The 22,391-nt window shown below is 44.1% G+C and overlaps 1 protein-coding gene across 2 annotated transcripts in view; it reads right to left on the minus strand.

The window, feature by feature from the left end:
• The window catches only part of Arhgef28 (Rho guanine nucleotide exchange factor 28), a 286,411-nt gene that overhangs the window by 161,200 nt on the left and 102,820 nt on the right, over positions 1-22,391 (minus strand). For both annotated transcript variants that reach the window (XM_051183017.1, XM_051183018.1), the window contains exons 3-4: positions 11,594-11,741; positions 9,316-9,609 (exon numbers count right to left, since the gene is read on the minus strand). In XM_051183017.1, coding sequence (XP_051038974.1) covers positions 9,316-9,609; positions 11,594-11,741 — 442 coding nt within the window. The remainder of the gene's footprint in view (positions 1-9,315; positions 9,610-11,593; positions 11,742-22,391) is intronic.

A 22,391-nucleotide genomic window follows, 5' to 3' on the forward strand; every position in this document is an offset into this window, starting at 1 on the left:
ATCAACCATATTCCAGGAGAGGATCTCACACACACAGTAGTGTTTAGATAGCACAAATTGGACTTGATGGGCTGAAAGATAATAGAGGACATGAAATAAGGTAGGATGGGTAGGAGGGAGTGGGGGGTGAATATGATCAAACTGCATTGTAGGAATTTCCAAAGAATTAATAAAAATGTTGCTTAAAAAAAAGGAAATGGAAACTTGCCAGAACTCATAAAAGTGTAAAAATGGTCAAGTTTTACAAAATGTAAAATATATCTCAACAAAGTTTTTATTTTATTTTAAAAAGGAGCCATCACAGTCATGTTTATTGTTTATTTCATGCTTATGAGGACCCTGTGATGTCGATGATAATAGATCTGACATGTCCCCAGTTGCTCAAGGTCACTCAGGAAGCAAGAAAAGCATCAAGAACTGAGATTCCCCTTCCTTCCTCCAATGCTTTAGCTAGCTCCTAGTCATTACCCCTCCCAGAGTGCAAAGGCCTGAAGTGGCCTCAAGGGCGGTGTACTTACGAAGGGAAGTGGATTAATGGCAACAATAAGAAGATAGTAAAGGTTAATGTCTTGAAGAGAAACAGATGTATACACAACAGTTAAAACTCCATTAGTAAAGAATCAGGAATGGATTTATTTAATACTATTTACGCTTATATCTCCTACTATAAATTACAGATCAGAAAGTGAGAATTACAGAGGGGAAAAAAATCTGTAAAACAATAAAAAGCCGAAAATAGATGTTCTTAAAGAGGACACAAAAGGTAGACTCCATAGGAAACCATCAAGTTGAAGGTAGAAGGAAAATGAGCTGTACAAACTCTCAGGACCCAGGCTGATACCAAGTCTCAGGTTTTCACCACACACACACACACACACACACACACACACACGCACGCACGCACGCACGCACGCACGCACGCACGCACGCACGCACACACACGTAGCAAATTAAAGCAGCTGAAGTTACAGAGTTGGCAGGGAGCACAGTTATGTAGAAATACAGGGTGAGATTACAAAAGACCTTTAGCTTTCTTTTTTGTTAACTTTTTAAAATATTTGTTTTATTTTATATAGAGAGATGTTTGCCATATTTGCATACATACATATATGGATGTTTGTTCCTTGTGCCCATTAAGGCCAGAAGAGGGTGTTGGATTTCCTTAGGTTGGAGTTGGGGCAGTTGCAAGCTGCCATGTCTGTGCTGGGAATCAAGTCCGGTCCTCTGGAAGAGCAGCCAGTGCTCTAAACCACTGAGCCATCTCTCCAGATCTCTTTTAGCTCTGTAGCGATACAGCTTGGTATGGGTTCATACTCATACCAAGGCTCCTATTTGAGTCAACAAAAGGCTTTGTAAAAGTCACTGGGGCCAAGTAAAGGGGACTTGGGCAGAACACACAGCTGGCCATTTCCCCAAGAGCTCATGTCACTGCTGGATTCTGCCCCACCCAGTTCCCAGTCTCTCCCTTCTTTAACCGCTGTGCTTTTGGCCACTGAAGCCTGGTAGTTTTAAAACCTGTGGGGTTTTTTTTGTTTTGTTTTGTTTTTGTTTTTGTTTTTAATAAAACAGTACAAGAACAGTTGCCATCATCCAAATCCTATTTAAAAAATATTTTAAAAATGGAAACTTTCACCTTTTTCTCCACTTAAAAAATAAATATAAAATGATTCCTTGGCTGCTGTCATTTTCAAGTTCAATTATAGTCCCATGTGTGCAATCCAAAGCTGTCATGAACATCCTGTGTGTTTGGGCGAGTCCAAGAGCATCGGGGGTGGAGATGGGCCTGGCTAGCAGAAGTGAACTTCAGAGCCTCCCAGGGTTTGGTTTCCCAAGGGAAACATCAGGGTAGGGCATTCAAAAATAAAAGATTCCCTCTTTATACTCTCTTTTTCCTGAAAATTATAATTGGGAGAGACAGTGACCCAAATAACCCTTATGTTCTATTTCCCAGATGGGAGAATACCAGTGGGATTCTCTACTCCAAGTGTAAGGGCCATTGTTGCCAGACAGAAGCAAAGTTTCTAAAATAATTACATGTATGAGCGTTGGCCTGTATGTATACACTGCATCATTTGTGCCTGGCACCTGTGGAGGTCAGAAGAAGGTGTCAGATAGTCTGGAATTTTACAGATGTTGTGAGCCACCATGTATGTGTGTGCTGGGAATCAAACCCAGATCTTCCGCAAGAACAGACAGTGCTCTTAACCGCTGAGCCATGTCTCCCGTGAGGAAATGTTTTTAAAGAGGAGTTTAAGATGTGTCTTCTTCTCAAAGGACCAGTTTCTAAAAAAAGAGGATGTGCCCACTAAGAGGCACCGACTTAAGCTGCAAAACAAATCCAAACTATCTGAAGGGACAACAGTTCTTTCCCTGAAGGAGTTCGGGTCTGAGCTGCCAGGAGCTCTATTCCTTAAACACCTGAAACTGGCTTGGAGGATAACGAAACATTTTTAAATTAAGGGTTTAAATCTTCCTGAAGGATACCTACACACAAACCTAAGCAGTGTGAAATAACTGTATCAATCTGACATAGAAATTTACCAAAGGCACAAGTCCAAAGAACATTGCCCCCCATCATTACTGTTCACCCGAGGGTTACCTTAGCAACCAAAAAGATAGAATACCAGTTTAATGTGTCAGAAAATAAGGTATGGAAATGATTGCCCCATAGAAAATACCAGAATCGAAGACAGCTAGAAAGCAATAATGCAATACAGAATATATACACAATTACTTAAAAAAAGAAAGGAAGGGAGGAAGGAAGGAAGGAAGAAAGACTTCCCAAAAGAAACACACAACACCAGGATCAGGTGTTTCCCAGTTTCCCATAATGCACTAATTTCAAAAGTCAGAAAGAAAATAAGCAGAGGAATTTGTATGTTAGACTAAATCTTTCTTGTATGGGCTTCCTACCCACTGGTATTTCAGCTCCTGCCATTTGAAACTTGTTGGCTGGTACAAAGCTTTGGGTAGAATGACAAAACAGACAGGCCCTGTGATCTTCAGGCCTGCCAGCAGGCCTCACCATCCAGCATGGCCTCCATACTCACTCAGACCTGGACCTCAGTGAAGTCAGTCCAAGGAAAGGCCTGCACCGGAGCCTCACTCCCCTCCCCTCCCCTCCTCACTCCTCTCCCCTCCTCACTCCCCTCCCCTCCCCTCCTCACTCCCCTCCCCTCCCCTCCCCACTCCCCTCCCCTCCCCTCCTCACTCCCCCCCTCCCCTCCTCACTCCCCTCCCCTCCCCTCCCCTCCCCTCCTCACTCCCCTCCCCTCCTCACTCCCCTCCCCCTCCCCTCCCCACTCCCCTCCCCTCCCCCCACTCCCCTCCCCCTCCCCACCCCCCCCTCCTCACTCCCCCCCCCGCATCTGTGGCTGCTACACTGGTTTCTAGGAGAAAAGGGGGCGCAGCTCCATCCCAAGTGCTCATCCCAATCTGATTTCCTGCAGGACACAGGTCTCTTTCAAATGCAAATAAAAAACAAATTTTCTTTGCAAACGCTGCTGACTCATGTATCCCCTTTCTCTTGCTTCCTAGAAGAAAGGGGATGTGTCCATGTGGCATAGAGCAAGATGTCCATGTGTGAACGCTGACAGCTACTGAAGAACCCTTAATCTTACAAACTTTCCTCTGAAGCCCGCCCCCCCCCCCGGGGGTTCTGCATGTCCTCTCATTAGCTGCAAAGCACAGAGAACTGAAAATTCTTCAGAGGATGCTAATGCATGAAGACCCTATTTAGCAGAGCATAGCCATGCTAACTGCCCATCTCCACTGTGATAGCACTGTGTTACTTTCCCTGTACTGTACATGACGTGTGCACTTCATAATAACATTCACTGTTTTTCTTTTAAATTCCTATTCATCATGCTGCAACCGTTTTTTTCTTTGTTTGGGTTTTCGGTTTGTTTTGCTTTGCTTTGCTTTGCTTTGCTTTTTCGAGACAGGGTTTCTCTATGGTTTTGGAGGCTATCCTGGAACAAGCTCTTTGTAGACCAGGCTGGTCTCAACTCACAGAGATCTGCCTGTCTCTGCTGGTATTAAAGGCGTGTGCCACCACCTCCTGGCTACTGCAACTGTTTTTTATACAAATAAGACACTGCTCAAACTTGCCCTCAAAAACATGTACTCTGTAACTGGTAAGTCATACCTTTAATTTCTAGGTTTGCATTTAAATCAAGGATGGTGTAGTCAGTTACTGAACAGATTCTTAATCCAACAATTGAGAGATGCCACCCTCTAACCTATCCCCATTGGGTCCCACCAGGACCAACTATCTCTCTTTGATGATGGATTTCTACACAGCAAATACCCATAGCCTCCTAGAGACGGGGTGTTTAAACCCAAGACTGCCCTGAAGAAACATTGACAGGACCAATCGGCTCATCTTCTGCATTCCCACTGTGAGTAGAATAACTTAGAAAAGCAGGAAGACAGTGACCTCTTTAAACTTCATAAAGCAACTTCATAAAGTCAAACTTTGTTTTGTTAGAGATTTACTATTCTGTCCTGCAGATATAACACCATGTTGAATGTCTTTGTAGGTGTTAGAAGAACCCATGTACTCCATCAGGGACAGAAGAATGTCTGCCTAGAAGACCCTGAAGTAAGTGGTCCATGTCCATCTTCAGCTTTTCACAATAATAATTTACCCTTATGGGCTGGTGAGTTCCGCGTCAATTTGACACAAGCTAGGGTTATCTGAAAGGAAGGAACCTAAGGGGGTGGGTGGGGGAATGCCTCCATAAGATCCAGCTATCAGGCATTTTCTTAATTAGTGATTGATGGGGGAGGGCCCAGCCCATGGTGGGTAGCACCATCCCTAGGCTGAAGTTCTGGGTTCTATAAGAACGCAAGCTTAACAAGCCTTGTAAGCAAGTCAGTAAGCAGCACCCCTCCATGGCTTCTATATCAGCTCCTGCCTCCAGGTTCCTAGCCTGTTTGAGTTCCTGTCCTGATTTCCTTCAGTGATGGACTATAATGTGGAAGTGGAAACCAAATAAACCCTTTCCTTCCCAGCTTTCTTTTGGTCAGAGTGTTTCATCACTGCAATAGAAACCCTAACTAGGACACCTTGCAAAACAAAATCTTCAATCTGCCAATTGATGTGTACATATTAATTTATGTGAAAAATACTATTTACATGACCTTTTTAGAAGGAGTCTACACACACACACACACACACACACACACACACACACACACACACACACACACACACATTTAGTTATAAGGCATGCAGAGGACCAAGCTGTATCTCTCAGCAGTCTGGCAAAGAAGTAGCTGTGCTCACAAGGCCAGTGTCATTAGAATTGAGGCGGCCACATGGCAGCCTTCCCCTGGTGACGCCTGGCTTACCAGCCATCCCTGTCAGGCTTCTGGGAACACAAATGCAGGGGAGCTATTTGGTGGAGCAGGAAGGGAGGCTTCAACTCAAATGTCATCTGAGCACCAATCAGTAAGACATTAGAAAATTTTATCCGCAGTTAACCTAATTGTCTGCATTATGCCAATCTCTGCAAAAACATTTCTGTCAAAACACAAACAGGCAAGAAACCCAAAACAAAGCAGATAAACTGTGACATCTTCTTGGGTAATTCTATTACCTCACTCATCATCATACTGCAAACGAGGAGTTCAGGGACGCTTCTATCATAAAAGCTACTTCACAAAGACATGGCTTTAATCTTATGAAATGGAAGCATAGTTTGATAGAAGGCCTGAAATTAAATAAAACCTGGGTACTTCCTTCTATTGCACATATAATAAAGCTGTACTGTGACTGATGATACTAGCTGTGGACCAAGAGGAGACCCTGCTTTTCTAAGGGGCACCGCACTTCACTTAATTGTCTCTCCCTGACAACCATGGAAGGTAAAAGGTAAGATTTGACCACAAAATGCAAAGGAATGCAGTAGTGCCTCATGATGGGCCTTGGGTCAGACTATTTATTCAACAAAGCTACTATCCAAGTTAACTAATACTCCTCTGCTAAGATAATGTCTACACCTAAAGAAATCACTAAAAATGGCTTAAAAGTTTGTGAAGGATGAAGGGAAAATTTTAGATGTTTCTGATGGGTACTAAAATAGATCATTGCTGAATGGTTTGTAAGGCCCTTTTAAAAATCCTTAAACAGAACAACCATGTGACCCAGTAATCCCATTACTGGCTATGCAAAGGAAATAAGACAGCTAGAGAAGCATCTTCATTCTCCTACTCATGGCAGCCCCGGTCATATATAATAGCTAAAAAGTATGCAGCAAGTGAGAAGACATGGCCATACTTAACACAGAGTACTACTCATCCCCCCAAAAATGAAAACCTGTTATCTATGGCAACGTAGATGGAGATGGAGATCATTGTGTTACAGAAAATAAGCCAGACACAGGCAAACCAGCACCACCCGATCTCACCTACATGTGGACCCTCAAAGAGTATCGTCATAGAAACAGAATCAGATGGTCGCTAGAGGCTAGGACGGTAAGGGAAATGCTGATTAGAAGGTGTTATGTTACAGCTGGACTGGAGCAAAGGGTTCTTGTGTAACAGCAACTCTGTTTCAAATGGCTACAAGAAAAGATTTTAAGAAGTCTTAAACACAAAGAAATGATGACTACTTGAGTTAAGTATATTTAACCAGATTTAAACATTACACAAAATATGTGCCTGTCAAAACACTTCACAGTACTCAGTAATAGGTATATTTTTATGTGTCTTCAGTTTTAAAAAGTGAATTTACAACACAATGACTAGGAAGGAAACTGGAGTCTGCTTATGATTGATGTCCCCACCAGGAATACAATACGAATTCTCTTGGACCCAACCCTCAGCCTAGTCCTTACGTCATCACTATACTGGCAAAGGTCAAGAGACTAGGAAGGGGACTCCGAGAGGAGAAAACAAAATCAAGTGGGGGTTGGGAAGGAAGACAAAGAAGGAAGAGGGCAATAAGACATGTGTGCCACAGAAACAGTGGTCACTGGGGTGAAGGAGACCAATACTGAGGACTGTGAAAACCCAAGTTAAATACAAAGTGATTCACACAGGTCCCACAGACAGGAGTCCCAAGATTCCCAAGTTAAGTTTTTAGCCGGACTTGAAGGTCTTTTGTTAACTATGACCTTAGGAACTATTTTCCATATGGTACAACATCTCACTATCTAAAGGAAAGGAACTGCTCCCTTTTTCTCGTATCCAGAAATGGATCTCTAGACAGGCTTGAAGACAGCAGCAGGACATTTGGTAACTGCAGTTCTCTGCACTTACTATACATAGCTATCAGAAACACACACCCAATATTTACAGCACTGCTGTAAATCCCCTGGGAAACCATACACACATAGTATTACAAATCCACGGATGTTAGAAAAATCTTAAATTCTGAATTTTGACACAGAAAAATAAAAGCAGCAAGTATGTAATACAAATTGCTCTTCAGAAGCCCATGGCTTGTGTGTGTTCACGTGCAAGCCCAGTGCTAGGTGACACTCATGGATTTCTCTTATCCAAGGTCTTCAACAAAATCAGAAACATTCAGAGTTCCTGGGGAGGGTTAGAATAATTCTGATTGAATGGAGAAATGAATATCTTCTCTGGCTGTAGATAATGACCTCAGTACCTTGCTAATAAAAACCATACCCATCACTTATAATGGTATACTCAATCTCACCCATGATCAAATGGAAGCCAGTTGTAAGTCACACCCAGGACTGATCAGGGATCAAACTCTTTGAAGTAGCATCATCCAACCACAAAGCTAAAGTCATGAGAGGAAATCGGCATATTGACAACATGCCGTGTCAAGAAAGCAACATCTCTGGATTTGCAGCAAAATGGCATCTTTTGTAATTGCCTGAAGAAACAGCTAGAGGTGGGCTGGTGAGATGGCTGGCTCACTGGGTAAGAGTGTCTGCTCCCAACCCTGGTTTTAATCTGTGGGATCCACACGGTGGAAGGAGAGAAAGGACTCTTGAAAGTTGTCCCCTGACCTCCACATGTGCACTGGGGCACAAAGTCACTGCCCCCATATCCCCACACACAATCTAAATGAATCAGTGAAAGCAACTTTCAAAGAAGGAACACCTACTGAACAGTTTGCCTTCATACCCAAGTGGGTTTATATATGACTTCTGTAGCTCTACATACATCGTAGCCCTGGAGAAGAAAAATCCATCCACCCTTAGCTACTCTAAAAGTTAGTGCAAATGTAACACAAAGAAATGTCACATATCCGAGGAAGTGGAAATAATAATTGCTGTAGTTTGGTCATTGTGAATTATTTACATGTCTATAATCGTCACAGTGTACCCCACAGATACGTATAACGTGTGTCAACTGAAAAACTTTTGAGACAGGGTCTCCGTACCTTGATCTAGCTGACCCGGAGCTCACTATGTAGAGACCAGGCTGGCAGGTCACACTGGCAGAGACCTGAATCCACCCCTCAATTAAGATTTTTTTTAATCTATAAATCCCCTGGGGGACACTGACTTTTGTATGCATGAGCTAGTGTTCCCATGTGCACGTCCATATGAGTGTATGTGAGTTTATGTGTGTGCAGTTGTGTGTGTACAGGTATACATTTGTGCCTTGTGGGTGCATGGAGAGCCCAGAATGTTGTTTCTCATAAATCACTCTGCATTGATTTATTTTTTTTAAGACAGTGTCTTGGAGCGAGAACTCACCAATTTAGCTAGACTGGCTGGCCAGAGAGCCCCAGAGGTCTTCCTGTCTCCATCTTACCAATGTGGAGTTACAAATGCCACTTTTTTTTTTTTAAATGTGGGCACTGGCGATCCTACTTAGGTCTTCAAGCTTGCTCTTCAAGCACTTTCCACTGAGCCACCTCCTCCTCCCCACCCTGACTCTTATATGTTGTTCGTTGTTCATCAGTTACCTTTCTTTCAGGCTGCATCTCTTCCAAGCATTACAAAGAGCTCTTTTTATCCTTCTTTCCTATCTGGATAATGGCAACAGTGTCTCCTTCCCATGGCAAGAAACTGTCCAAAAGAATTAGAGCCACAGTCCAAAGCAGACAGCTCAAGAGCCAGCCATAAAGAAACAATACCACTACCACCACAAACAAAGCCCTTTAATGGCACCTCCTCAAGACCTCCTGGGCCCAGAAGCATCAGCCAGCCAGCAGAGGGCTGAATGGCTGAAGACTTCAGAGAACCCAGCCACACCAGGGCTAAAGGTTTAGTTAACAGGGGGAAGAAAAATCTACCCAGAAAAAGAGATGGTAAACTGGAAGGCACATTCTAGACATGAAATAGAAAGCACACACCACACATCTGAGTTTTCTGACAGACCTACCTTCAAGTGAGGAATTCCCCGGGACTGTCCAGCCCAAAGGCAGCTCCAGTTGGCTCAGAGCCAGCACCAGCTCTTCATCCAAGGCAGGTAACTCTTCTGCTGTCAGGGCAAACGGGGTCAGCAGCATCTGGTGACTACAGGCCGTGAGCCGGTCAGCCTGAGTGACCAGCAAACGAGCCAGTCGGCAGGCCATATTGTCCACATAGGCCACTGAGCCGGAGCCCATGGTCACTGGGGAGTACCCTTCCGAGCAGAGACACACAGACACCATCACTGTTTCCTGAAGCCAATGACCTAGAGGACAGGATGACAAACACTTCAGCCCATGTCTGAAGGAGACACACAGTAGCCCTGGGTAGGCAGCCCTCTCCAGGGGGCAAGTAGAAAGTAAGGTGTGATCTGTAAATACCACCAACCTGGGTGGGGGGCACTCAAGAGCAGATACCATCTCTTGTCAGTGACTCTGGGGTTTTAAATGATCCTTTGGGACTTCGAGTCTCTTCCCACCAACCACAGTCCTTTGCCACACCTCATTTTACCCTTCTACCTAATCCCTGCCATCTGAGGGGGTCTTCGCACTTTCTGTCCTGCTATGAACAGGGTCACACATCCTTAGCCATTTATTGAGGCACCAGATTTTTTTAAACTGTATCAGAAATGTATAGAAGTGCACCCTGATTCCACAGAGCGACTTTGAAAGTGGGGTGAAGACTTCTTAACTAGAGTTTGTGTACATGAACATATTTAACAAAAAGCAGAGCTCCCCAGGGCCCCCTCCGGAAAGGGCCCCTGTGTCTTGTGGATGTTCTTGATACTTCCAGTGCGGCTGCTCACCCTGATCCCTGACCTCCGTACACTCTTCTTGGCCTTGCTTTCCCATTCTCCTAAGGTTGGCAAACTGCTGCCCAGCTACGTGTTTTTGTCTTTGGTAGAATTTCCACATGTCAATAGTTTCCAACCCCTGGGACCATATGATGGCTGGACCGAGAAGAGTCCCTGAGCTCCCCCTGAGCACGACGCCCTTGTACTCACTGGCAAGTGCTCATAAGTCTGAAACCTCCTGCCTGCCTGACCCTCCAAGCTTTCCCACAAAGATGCTGAAGTTCCAAAGACCAAGAGCATCAGGGTTACTGGAAGAGAACCGTTGGCATCCCCATGATGACTCTCAGAAGATGCCACCCCGTAGACAGTACCTATCGAGTATAGATTGTAGAACATACTTTCCATCACTTGCTAGATGACCCTGGTGAAGCTAACCATTCCCAACACTCAAGGGTTACCTCACTGAATCTATAATCAGGGAAGTTTAAAGTTACCAAATACACTGTCACTCACCTACAGGAAACCTGACAAAATGAAGACAATGGCGGACCCTCACTTTAAGCAGGCCATTAAACAAGGAGATAGGCTTGCTTTAGCACATCGGAGGGCAAAGAGGTTGGCCCCTCCATGTAAACAAGAAAGAAAACAAAAAGTTTTCTATCAGATGGGACATTTTGTGTTATTCTTATTATTTCTCTATAGATTTCTCATTGAAAGAGAAAACATAAGGAACCTGGGAATAGAAAGGATGTCAAAGCATTGGCCAGAGTAAAGGGGTAGCAGGGAAGGGACCAACTGTAGAATGACAAGGACCACTGACAAATACAGCAGTGTTTTTCTTTGATTGATTGATTGATTGATTGATTGATTGATTGATTGATTGATTTTTTGAGACAGGATGTCTCTGTGTAGTCCTGGCTGTTCTAGAACTCTCTCTGTTGACCAAGCTGGCCTCAAACTCACAGATTCACCCGCCTCTGCCTCCTGAGTGCTAGGATTAAAGGCTCATACACCACTGCCAAGCATTTGGGTTTCTTTTGTTATATATGAATTCCTGGGGCTGCCAGGCTGACCACAGAGGAATGAGGAAGGAGAATGAAGACATGGTCTGTCATATCACCTTGTCCACAGTCAACTCAGGCATCAGCCTGGGACTAAGGAGGTGACGCCCAAGGTACATCCTCCATTGGCTTCACCTAAGTTCACAAGACCCTGAGAGCTGGGGGCAGCCAGTGGGCTAAGCTTGGGGGGACTAAGTCAAAGTAGACACTATGGCAGGACCCTAAGAGTTGGTGGCGTGGGGCAAATGTCTTCCCTAACAGCATGCACATACACCCACGTGAACTCCTGACCTTGGCGAGTGTTTCTCCTTTTCCCTCGTGTTTCTCCTCTTGGCAGATGCCCTGGAGGGAAGACCCAGATGTGCCTGGCCCCCACCATCCAGAGGCCTCCTCACCTGGAATGCTGGATTGGAGAACATTATCCTCGATGCGCTCAGCAATCACTACATGTCTCTGCTGCGACCCATCATAAATAAAGTAAAACTCGGCATCTTCGGGAAGATAAACATTTTTGCCGAACGTTGCATAGACCGTCCTCTGTCCCTGAAAAACGAGTAAGTCTGGGCATCAGTATACTTCCTTGTTCTGGCTCTGAGAAACCACAGGAGAAGGGCACAGGCCCACAACATTCACGCTTGTCATATGCACTTCATGTGAGTGAGCTTAAATGTCATAAAGCCTCCGTCCGACAGTGACCTTTTCCTACGAACACCTTCCTGATGTGTCTAGAACAGGAGTCAGAGCTGGCCTATATTTTCTGAAAGTCAAAGAAGATCAAGGACTAGGAAAGAATCATTCCTTTAATTTGTTAGATATGTGAGTGTGATTTTTTTTCAGTACCTTGAATTCCTACTCCCCAAACATTACTGTGCATAATAATGTCATCCTGTATGTGAAATGCCCCTATAAATATAAAGATTCATGACACGTATTCTTAGCTCAGGCTGTAGCATGTGCTAGACCACTATACAATGCATGAGCCATAAATATTCACAGACATTTTTCAGATAAATGTGAGTGCTCACTCACATGCTGTACCAACAGCATTGAGCCCATCTCCTCTGATTGACCCCTGTCCTCTGAGCAATGTCTAAGACCTCTTTCCCATCTGGGTTGGCTTCCTCCTTTGTCTTAAGAGTTTCGGGCTAATACAAAGCCTAACAAAGTAGCCTGGTTCCCAGAAGAGGCATTCCTTCAAAGGAATGAGACAGTAGATTCCTGGTCACGGTACCGGAGGCCTTAACAGGGACTAGCTAACAGCCACACCTGCCAAGGTCATCCCAGGATCCTGCAGGCCTCAGAGGATTCAGGATGCTCCCTGCCTGGAGTACAAAAAGGCAGCCCAGAGCAGGCCTCCAGGGAGAGAGGATGAACTCTGTCCAGCCCAAGGGAGTGGCGGGGAGGTGAAAGCCAGGAAGAGAATAACCGTCTACTCTGGAGACTTCTGCAGCCTACTCAATATGGAGAAGGCTCTGGGTGTATGTGTAGCTGCCTAACCAAAATAAACCAGTTGCTCATCCTGAGATGAAAGGGAGAGGAAGCAGAAAAGAGTCAGACCAAGGCTCCGGGACATGAGTGTCAGCCCCACAGTCACCTACAGCAGCATGGCGCTGCAGGATGCTAACAGTTAAGGAGGAGCGAGACACCAGTCCGAACGGGGCTCCTCCTCCCAGTGACCGTCATTATTTGATCTAAAATAAATAATGTTTTTGAAATAACAATGCTGTCTTTTCATACTCTTGCAGTCGCACTCCAAAATTATGAATTGGTGTAAATACAACCTGCAGTGCTCTGGGAAACTCACTGGCGCTCAGTTCCCAATTTTGCTGTCTTTGCATGTGAGCATGTGCATGTGTGTCACACAGGTGGAATGGACAGAAAGTGACGTGCCAAGGGAAATCTAGCATACAATAGCTTCAGAAAGAGAGCAGGAAGGGGAAGGAGAGCTGAAAAGCAGGGATGAAAACAATAGCACACATTTGACAGGACCTAGAGAGGAAACTCAGACGACTTTCCATTTCCTAAAAAAAAAAATAAAAAAAGCTTGCCTTAGTGGTGTTCCTGGTGTCTAAAAGGCTGCAAATTCTCCATGGATAGACCCAGCCATGGCCTATTAGTGGTTTTCTTAAACACAGAGGAAATTGTATAAATAGATCAAAGATCTTCACAGATCATAAAGATACCTAATCTGTCCAAACAACGGACAGATTAGCCCTTCATTGTTAACAAGGACTAACAACCACTTAGGCAAGCGCTTCGCCACAACCGCCACAACTGTTCCTGACTGCATAGTCTGGGTGCGGGGTGCTTCCCTATCGAGAACCACACCACACATCACGATGGTAAACACTACAGGTCCACTCGTTAGAAGTGACCTAGCTGTCCCAGCAGCTCTCAGTGGGGAGCTCCCACTTAGTAATCACAAGGACATCGGAAATAGAATCAAGGATTCTGGCTAGGAAAGGAGATGATGCAGAAGCCAAGGGAAGGAGCTGATGAGGGAGAGGCAGGCAGGTGGGAGAGGACAGCAGAGAAAGGAAGTCTGATGGCAAAAGAGTAAGAACCACCGCATTCAGGAAAAGGGACGGGAGACTCAACAAGAACCACTGAGCTGAGCTGTGTAGGAGATCCTAGTGAAGCCATGACCGAAAGAACGGACTGAGCATGTGAGTGCAAATAACCAGCTGCAGGGGACAACCCCAGGCAGAGACTGAGTGAGGCCTCTCTGGCCACAGAGGCCACTGAGAGTCTACCACTCTTCTTAAGAAGCCTCTCACTTCCCATAGGCTTACAGAATTACCACATACAAACCTCGCTTGTGCCCCGAGTTGAACTCAGGGGCAGGCTTTGCTTTTGACAACTGAAAACAATAACTTGTCCTAATAAAAAACCACAATGGATCAACACCAGAATCACAGGCATGAAAACTGCATAAGAAAGATGGTGGTGCCATGTGTTGGTGGCACACACCTTTAATCCCAGCACCCAGGAGGCAGAGGTAGGCAGATCTCTGTAAGTTTGAGGCCAGCCTGGTCTACAGAGCTAGTTCCAGGACAGGCTCCAAAACAATACATAGACACCCTGTCTCAAAAAAAAAAAAAAAAAAAACAAAAACAAACAAAAGAAATATGGTGGTGTCTCAGATCAGCAGGGAAAGAATGGTCTCTGTTTCTTCAAGGGTTCATGTACCAACCTGCGTGTTCTAAGGACTTTTTCCTTAGTCTGTCTCTCTAGGGTTACTGTATTAGCCCAATTACTGGGCTTTCTCATGCTAATGTTCTCATCCACCATGCAGGACACCTGCGTATAGCTATACTCTAGTCAATGACAATGCTATTTGCTAGGCAATCTACTTTCTCATTTCTAAACTATCTAACATACTTGGACAATAAGCAAAGTACTTGCAAATCAGATAATGAGAACAGAATGGTGCATCTGTGTATGGAGGGTTCTGCAATCTAGGGCCATGGAAAGAGTTTATAAGTGGGTTTCAGGTAGTGTCGCGCTACATGTAAAAGTCATTTACAAGACTGTTTCTGTGTATATGGATCCATTTATAGAGAGAGGAGTCGTTATAGCCATCATGATCATTTCGAAGGATTTTCAAAGGCTTGTGGGTGCTAGCTTTTGAAAGAACAGGCAAAATGCAAGCTCAACACATTGTTATGCCCCCTTAATGGTAATTGTTAACTTTTATAAGATGATCAAAACATGTTCTGTTGTTTTCCAAAACATTCAAATATTACACACAGTCTCTGTGTGAGAAGGTTTTAGGGAACAAAAGTATGAGGAAGGTTAATATGAACTGACACAGTAATTTAATTATGCAAGTTTACTAATACATGCCATAAACCCATTATTCTCTTAATACATTATAGTGTAAGTGAACTGCCAAACTTTGATATTTTTATATTTAAAATATCTTTATTATAATAACTCTGTACAAAACTTTCCCTGTAGAGCAAAAAACTTCGGCAAGTTAAAAAAAAAAAAAAAAAAAAAAAAAAAAAAAACAACAACAACAAAAACCCAGGATAACTTTGCCATTTTGTAGGAAAGTTAAAACACACTGCAGGTACCAAGAGTTTTATGCTAACTAGCTCATGACTCCAGAGTTCGAAACAACATTATGTGTCTTGATTTCTGCCTCACGTCCAAGCCAGTTCCCTTCCTCACAACTCGTCATGCACAGTGCCTTCAGGTGGTAAGAAAGGAAGTGATGCGAGCAGAAAGTATTTCACTTCAAATTTCTGTGTGTAACTTAAAAAGTCTTAAAACACGGGGCACTGAGAGACAGCTCATGTGCAATCATGAGGACCTGCACTCAAAGAACAAGCACAATGGTACACACTTGTCATCCCAGTACGTGGGAGTTAGACACCGATGGATCCTTGAAGCTTACTGTCTGGCTCCAAGTCAGTGAGAGACCCCCTCCCAAAACCCAAGGTTAACAACATCCTAAGGAACACCTTATGTTGATATCTGGCCTGGAGGTTCCTGTGCCAGGCTCAGCACCCTACGTCACATTCATTACTGCACATCAGCAAATGCCCAGCTGCTTGGTAACTTCCCTACGGTTTCCCATTTGGTCCCCTTGATAAGGGGTTTCCAATCTTAAATGCCTAGGTAGAGTCAACTCAGCATGCATTTGAGACACTTTACACAAAGCTGCTCCTCCTAAAACCCATGGGTGGGAGTGGCATCCCTTCATCTCCCTGAAGATACCTGTGACAGGGACATTTGCCTATGGATAATTCTCTGTTAAGAGACTCTTAGAGGACAACACAAAGTGCATATGATCCAAACAAGTTAAGAACCAATGACTTAAAGCCTGTTTAAAACAAGTTGTTTTGTTATAGTGTAAAATATCAGGATCATTCAAACTTAACACCCAATAAAATTAATGTCAGTACAAATTGGTTAAAATGGAGGAGAAATATCAGAATATCATTTGTTTAAGGAAGGCTGATTTCCTTATAGGTCAAACGACTCACAAAACATCTCTTCAATGGTTGCCTTTGGGGTAGAAATGGCTTCTATCTCCAGATAAGATAAAATGAACAGCAAAATTCAACATTCATCAGGTAGAGACTAGGGAGAGGGACAAATTAAAAGGTTCTTCTTCAGGACATCAGAAAGGAATAGAAACTGTGAGGACCGAAGTGACAGATGCCACCAGACAGAGGAACAATATGCTTCAGGGGATGATCTAAAACTCACACTTAACAGAAATGTTATTTAAAATGAAACTGAAATTTAAAAAAATTATTTATCAACAAATATAATAATAACCATAAATTAAAGGTGTATGTTAATGTTCAGAAAGGGATCCATTATCCAAACTGCGATTAAACTCAGAAATTCAAAGAGCATAAACATACAAACAAAAAGGTCATTGTGCCCTTCATACATGATGGACTGATTCTCCACTCTAGAATTGAAATGCCCTTTGTTTCTCTAACAGCAAAATCCAGTGAAAAATAATAATTCAAGGCCGTATTCCCTACAGGACCAGAGCAGACCCTGCCCTCCACCTCTCCCTGAACCTGGGGATCCAACCCAAGGCCTCATGAATGCTAGATAAATGTTCTCCGCCACATCCCCAGCCTTCACAATCATGTTTTTAAGGGCTCTCAATTAGGTTAATTTCCAAATTATAACTTACAGATTACATGAAAGCATAGACTCACAGATGCTGGACACAAACACCCGACTCTTACATGACTCCCGAATGGCAGTGGGAAGCATGCTGGGGGGGGGGGGTGAGAAAACAGAAATTACCATCTCCACTCCCAGATGTGCATGGCAGCACACACACATGTAATCCCAACATTCGGAAGGTTGAGGCAGGAGGACTGCTGTGAGTTTGGGGCTAGCCTGTGCTGCACAGTGAATTTGAGGTTAGCCTGGGATACATAGAAAGTAACTATCTCAAAAAAACAAAAACAAAAATTCTTACCACCTCCATCCCTGCATTCTCTTAATATGCACTTGGTCTCAAAATAATCTGTCACAACAATAAAATATTGTTTAACAACTGCACACAGGATGGGCTTTTAGTTAGCAATTAGTTAGCATGAGTCAGTCTCGACAGGCATGAAATGCCAATCCTGCCCCATCCAGAACTGGAGAAACCTAGCAATCCCTCCAGGAATGAGTACAGGCCAGAGAATGCTTCAGTGTAAAACCAGACAGAACTGGCCACATGTGTAGAAGAAAGTGACAAAAGATGCCAAAGAGATGCAAAAGGCATGTTGTCATGGCGGGGGGGGGAGACAATGGAAGGAACTGGAGCTGTTTTGTCACACAAGAGCAGACTCCTGGGTAAACAGTCACACTGCAGATATCTGACGGTCTGTCATGCCAACAACAAGGGATTAGATGTGTTCTGCAGGCCCCCGGGGAGAGCCAAGAACAATGGAGGGAAGGCTAGGGACAGAGTCCAGCTCCGTGCGAGCATTGTGAGGACCAGAGATGTACAGAGCTGTCGGGCTTCGTCACAGGGGGATGAACACTACCCGGAGACGGGCACTTTTGCAGCTGCTGCTGAGTTTCTGTTTTGCTTATCTGTGTGCTCTACAAGACAGCAGCGCTAACCCTTACCCATCCTGTGAGCACAGGGCCCATTCCACCTGCTACAGAATTACAGGTGATTTGCTTCCCTGAGTAACTGAGTACGTTCCATTCCTATCCATTCCTCTTGTGCTTTTTGCTCTTGGGCAAACACTTAACTCAGTTATGTTTAGTCCCATGGTGATTTTCAAACAAAACAGCAGAACCCCATGGTTCTAATGGAAGGATAGTGGAATTTACAGATACAACATTCAAATTTCATTTTGGAAATGCATTTTCTTCTTCTTTCTGGAATCAACTCTTAAAAGAATGCTATTTGTTTTAGTGGATTATTAACCAAATTTTAAGACCCCGGAGAGGCTCCAAACCATCAGGCTCAGTTGAGACATGTAATGAATTTAAAATTAAAGAATAAAATCGTAGTTCTGTTGAAGTTTATATTTTGAACTTCCCTATAATGCTCTGGGGAAAAATGTTTCTCCTATGAAAGTTTCCTTATCACCTCTTTTGGGATTTTAGGTCCCTCTGCTCCCTAATGGAAGACAACACTATCAGTGACCAATGTCACCAACGGTCTAAGAAAATATTTCCCCACACCCCTTTTATACTTTGACTCGAATGGCTTGATAGTTACCACACAGTGAACGAGTGTGAGGCCTCACACTTTGGAGTCATGCTGAAGCAGCACAGACAGCAACCACATGAGCTCACAATTTAAAATGTGAGGACTGTGGGTTTGTGTCAAACCAAATGCTGTCAGATGGTCAGGGCAGTTCGGCTGACAGCTTTAAACCTGCCAAACCTAAACCAAGACACACAGCACAAAAAGCCTTAAGTCTCTGTAAATTGATCTGTCCCGGGCAAAGAATAGTGTTACAACCATCAGAAGTCTCCTTCAGGAGCAGACCAAGGAGGCCCTGTGCTCCACAGGAAGGCCCTCCTAGGAGGTACAAGGGCATGGAGCAGTGCTTTTTGTCCCTCTCGTCTGGGCAGCAGCTGAGACCACGCTGCACCACATACCATGGAACAGGCTATTCCTAAGAGCACTGAAGACCCTGCCAAGGAACGCCAAGCGCAAGATAAAGAACCCAGTCATCCTCAGCAACAGAACCATGGCGTCTGAAATTACAAACAAAGCTCGCTTGGATCCAACTCCTTAGTTTATAGGTGAAGATACACTGGACCCACAAGAACATTCGGTCTGGAGTCAGAGCCCATGTCATGGCTCTCCGTTTGGTAACGCTTCCTGTTGCTTCATGGTCTCAGAAGAGCAACAGCCTCTGGCCCCCAAACGAGCCCCCAGCACTGAGAAAGACTTTTATTGAAAAAAAAAAAAAAAGAAAGGCAGAAATAAAATCAATAACCCTCTGCCAAGCCCCACCTCACAATGGCTCACACCCCTCCACTGTCTCCTTTGAGGGCTCCTGTCACCTGGACTAAAAGCAAGTCTCCTTGCTCTCCCCCTTCCAAATCACAGCTTAAGCAGGTAAAAGCCTGTCACTCCCCCCCCCCTTTCCCAGCATGGAAAATCAGAAAGCCTAACTGAGCCAGGAGAAACATAGAGGCATCTGGGAGGGACATCCCGGGGGGCCTCAGCCCCGCCCTTCAAGCGTTTTAGGGAATCAGGAAGAACTCTGCTGGAGCAGACAGATGACAATGTTGAGGGGGAGGAAGGGCCAGAAAAAGGCAGCCAGCAAGGAATAGAATCAAAACAGGGAGCTGGAGAATGCATTGATTCACGGAAATGAAGGAGAGAAAGACACAGCCTGCGGGGGGGGGGGGGGGGGGCAAAACAGCCTGGAAACCTTACTAAGGAACAAGGAGGGAGACCAGGGAGAAAATGGGCCTCTGCTTGGGAGCCAACAACCAGGAACTGGGCAAGAGAGGCTCTTTGCAATATATCTTTTCTGGCAGTGGCAAGTGAGGGTACTTTTCCAAAGCCCTCCTTGCCAACTAACCACAAAGCTTCATGTTGCTAAGTCTCTCTCTCCGTGTGCTGGAGCACAGGAGGGGGGCGCTGCTGGAGAGACTTCAGGTGACTTTCTATGTAGCTCTTCAAGTGTAAACACATAGGCCATCCTGATGAAGTGTGTTGGTAATGGGGAACGCCACACGTGTGAAGGGAGAGAACATGTGGAAATCTCCGTGCCTTCTGCTCAGTTTTGCTGTAAAACTAAAAATAGCCTTTGAAGCAATTAAAATTAGGCCCAGTGATCAAGAGCCACTTTGTGTCAGTCACAGGGAGCTCTCAGAGTCAGGCACGGAAGCTGAGCCCAGAATGGCAAGGTGTGTGGGAGTTTATTCAGGAGGGAGAGTAATAAGATGGGCATGAAAGGTACGGAAATAAAAACGGATAATGAAGATGGAACAATATGGAAGGAATGAGGTATTCTTTGAACTCAGTGATAGCAGGATCAGCAAGAAGGTGACACAGTTACTCTATAGAGAGCCCAGAAAGCTGCCGGTATCACAATAATACCACATCTAACAGTCCAACACAAATTTTGTTTGGGTAACTGCTCCAAGTAGTACTTCAGGACCCAGGTTCCTGCCATCTTGTGGCTCTAAGTTCTCAATTTGCCTTATCCATTTCAACCAGTCTGGGGAGGAAGAGCACAGAAAACCATGGAATTTCAGGCCTGTGCATGGTACCCATCTCTAGCACCAAGCTGTAGCTGGAAGGTACTTTATAGGCAAGTGTCCAAGAAAAGGAAGGAATGGTCTGATTATAGACTCCATGACTGCCATACACTCTAATCAAATAGGTGGAGCTCACAGAACATCTAAGGCAGAGTAGGCATGGCAGTGTGAGCTAATCACATCACACACCAAGTTCAATCAAATGTGAAGAATATACTTTAAAACAAAACACCATGAGAAGAGATTCGAACACTGGCGGCTCATGACTCATGTCGGAAGTACTGGTTAAGTAACATCTTCCTGCCCAGAAAGCTTTTCAAAAGCGCATTCCCTTCTTCCTACCTCCACCCCTCTCACTCCAAGTATATTTACCCCAAACACAGCATCAAAGGCTGTACTGGCACAAGAATCCCTTCCTCTGGGAGTAAGGGGAACTGAGAGAAGCAACCTCTTCAATAAAAAATGTTTATATCATAAAGGAAAGCTGCCAATCCTCTGGAGAAAAGCTATTTCTGTGACCAAAGACTAAATTATGGCTGTCTGCTCGAATAAGCCATTCCTGTCATTGCTGCATCTAAATACCTTCTCAAAGCAACTTACGGAAGGTAGGGATTGTTTTGGCTTACAGTTACAAAGGATACAGTTAATCATAACAGGGAAGCTATGCTAGTAAGAACCGGAAGGAGATGGTCACATTGCATCCACAGTCAGGAAGCAGAGAGCAATGAATGCCCGACCCATGGGATGGTGTTGCAGGATAATTGTACATGGTGTAAAGATGTGTCATTGTGATTGGCCTAATAAAAAGCTGAATGGCCAATAGCTAGGCAGGAGAAATTAGGTGGGACTTCTGGGCAGAGAGAGGAACTCAGGGGATGAATCTAGGCATGAAGATTTTGACAGCAAAACATGGAGCAAGTACTGAAGAGATGTAAAGAGTCACATTGCAAAATGTAGATGAATAGAAATGGGTTAATTTAATTTATAAGAGCTAGCTAGAAACAAACCTAAACTAAGGCTAAGATTTCATATTTACTAATGTCTCCATGTCATTATTTGGGGGCTGGCAATCCAAAGAGAGTCTGATAAGAAAGCTTGTTACAGACAGAATGGTGCCACATGTGGGGCGAGTCTTCCCACCTCAATCAACCTAGTGTGGAAAATCCATCACAGACACACCCAGGGATTCATTCCCATGGTGATTATAAATCCTGAGATGTTGATCATCTAGATTAACCATCACTTCAACCTGTACAACTTTGAAATCACCCAAGGTCCAATACAAGTAGAGTAGGTTTTTCGAACACTATGAGTCCTGCAGTCCTTTCCAAACAGAAGGACACACACTCACATTTGTACAGGCAGTTAGATACTCCTTCCAGACTGCAATTCCCAGACTCCTTCCCACATAAGCCAAGCACACATAACTTCTCTGAGTCAATGTAAACACATTCCCAATAATGACAGAAATTAAAGCATCCCCATTGAAACCCAATATGCTAGATTTTGTTGAGCACACGATTGCTAAAAGGGAGCCTCCTTGTCGGGCTTTAAACATGTCTGGATAAGAGACATGGGTGGTTTTATTTTTTTTTTTTAATACCAAAAACAGAGAAAGAGAAAAAAAAAATCAAAGCAGAATGTATGGCCATTATAAAAAAAAAAAATCAATTCAGGCATCTGAGATGCATGTATTCAATAAGACTCAATACAAACTTTAGAAAAAGAGCTGTAAAAAATTAAAACAAGTAACTAATTTAAGAAATTTCAAGAATTTTTCTTTTCAAACCAAAACTGTTAAATTCTAAACAAACCTAACTTATAGTTCGTTGCCCTGTGTCAGGCAGCTGTAACTGACTTAGCTGTATTTTGCAACTATTACCCATCAGCAGTTCACTGGGTTACTGTACCCTTCGTCTTACCTCAAAGGCAGCTACCGATGAAGGGGAACCGTGGAATGCAGCAAGGTGGGCTGCAGAC

This window comes from Phodopus roborovskii, unplaced genomic scaffold (genome assembly GCF_943737965.1).
Source record: "Phodopus roborovskii unplaced genomic scaffold, PHOROB, whole genome shotgun sequence".
Classification (NCBI taxonomy): domain Eukaryota; kingdom Metazoa; phylum Chordata; class Mammalia; order Rodentia; family Cricetidae; genus Phodopus; species Phodopus roborovskii.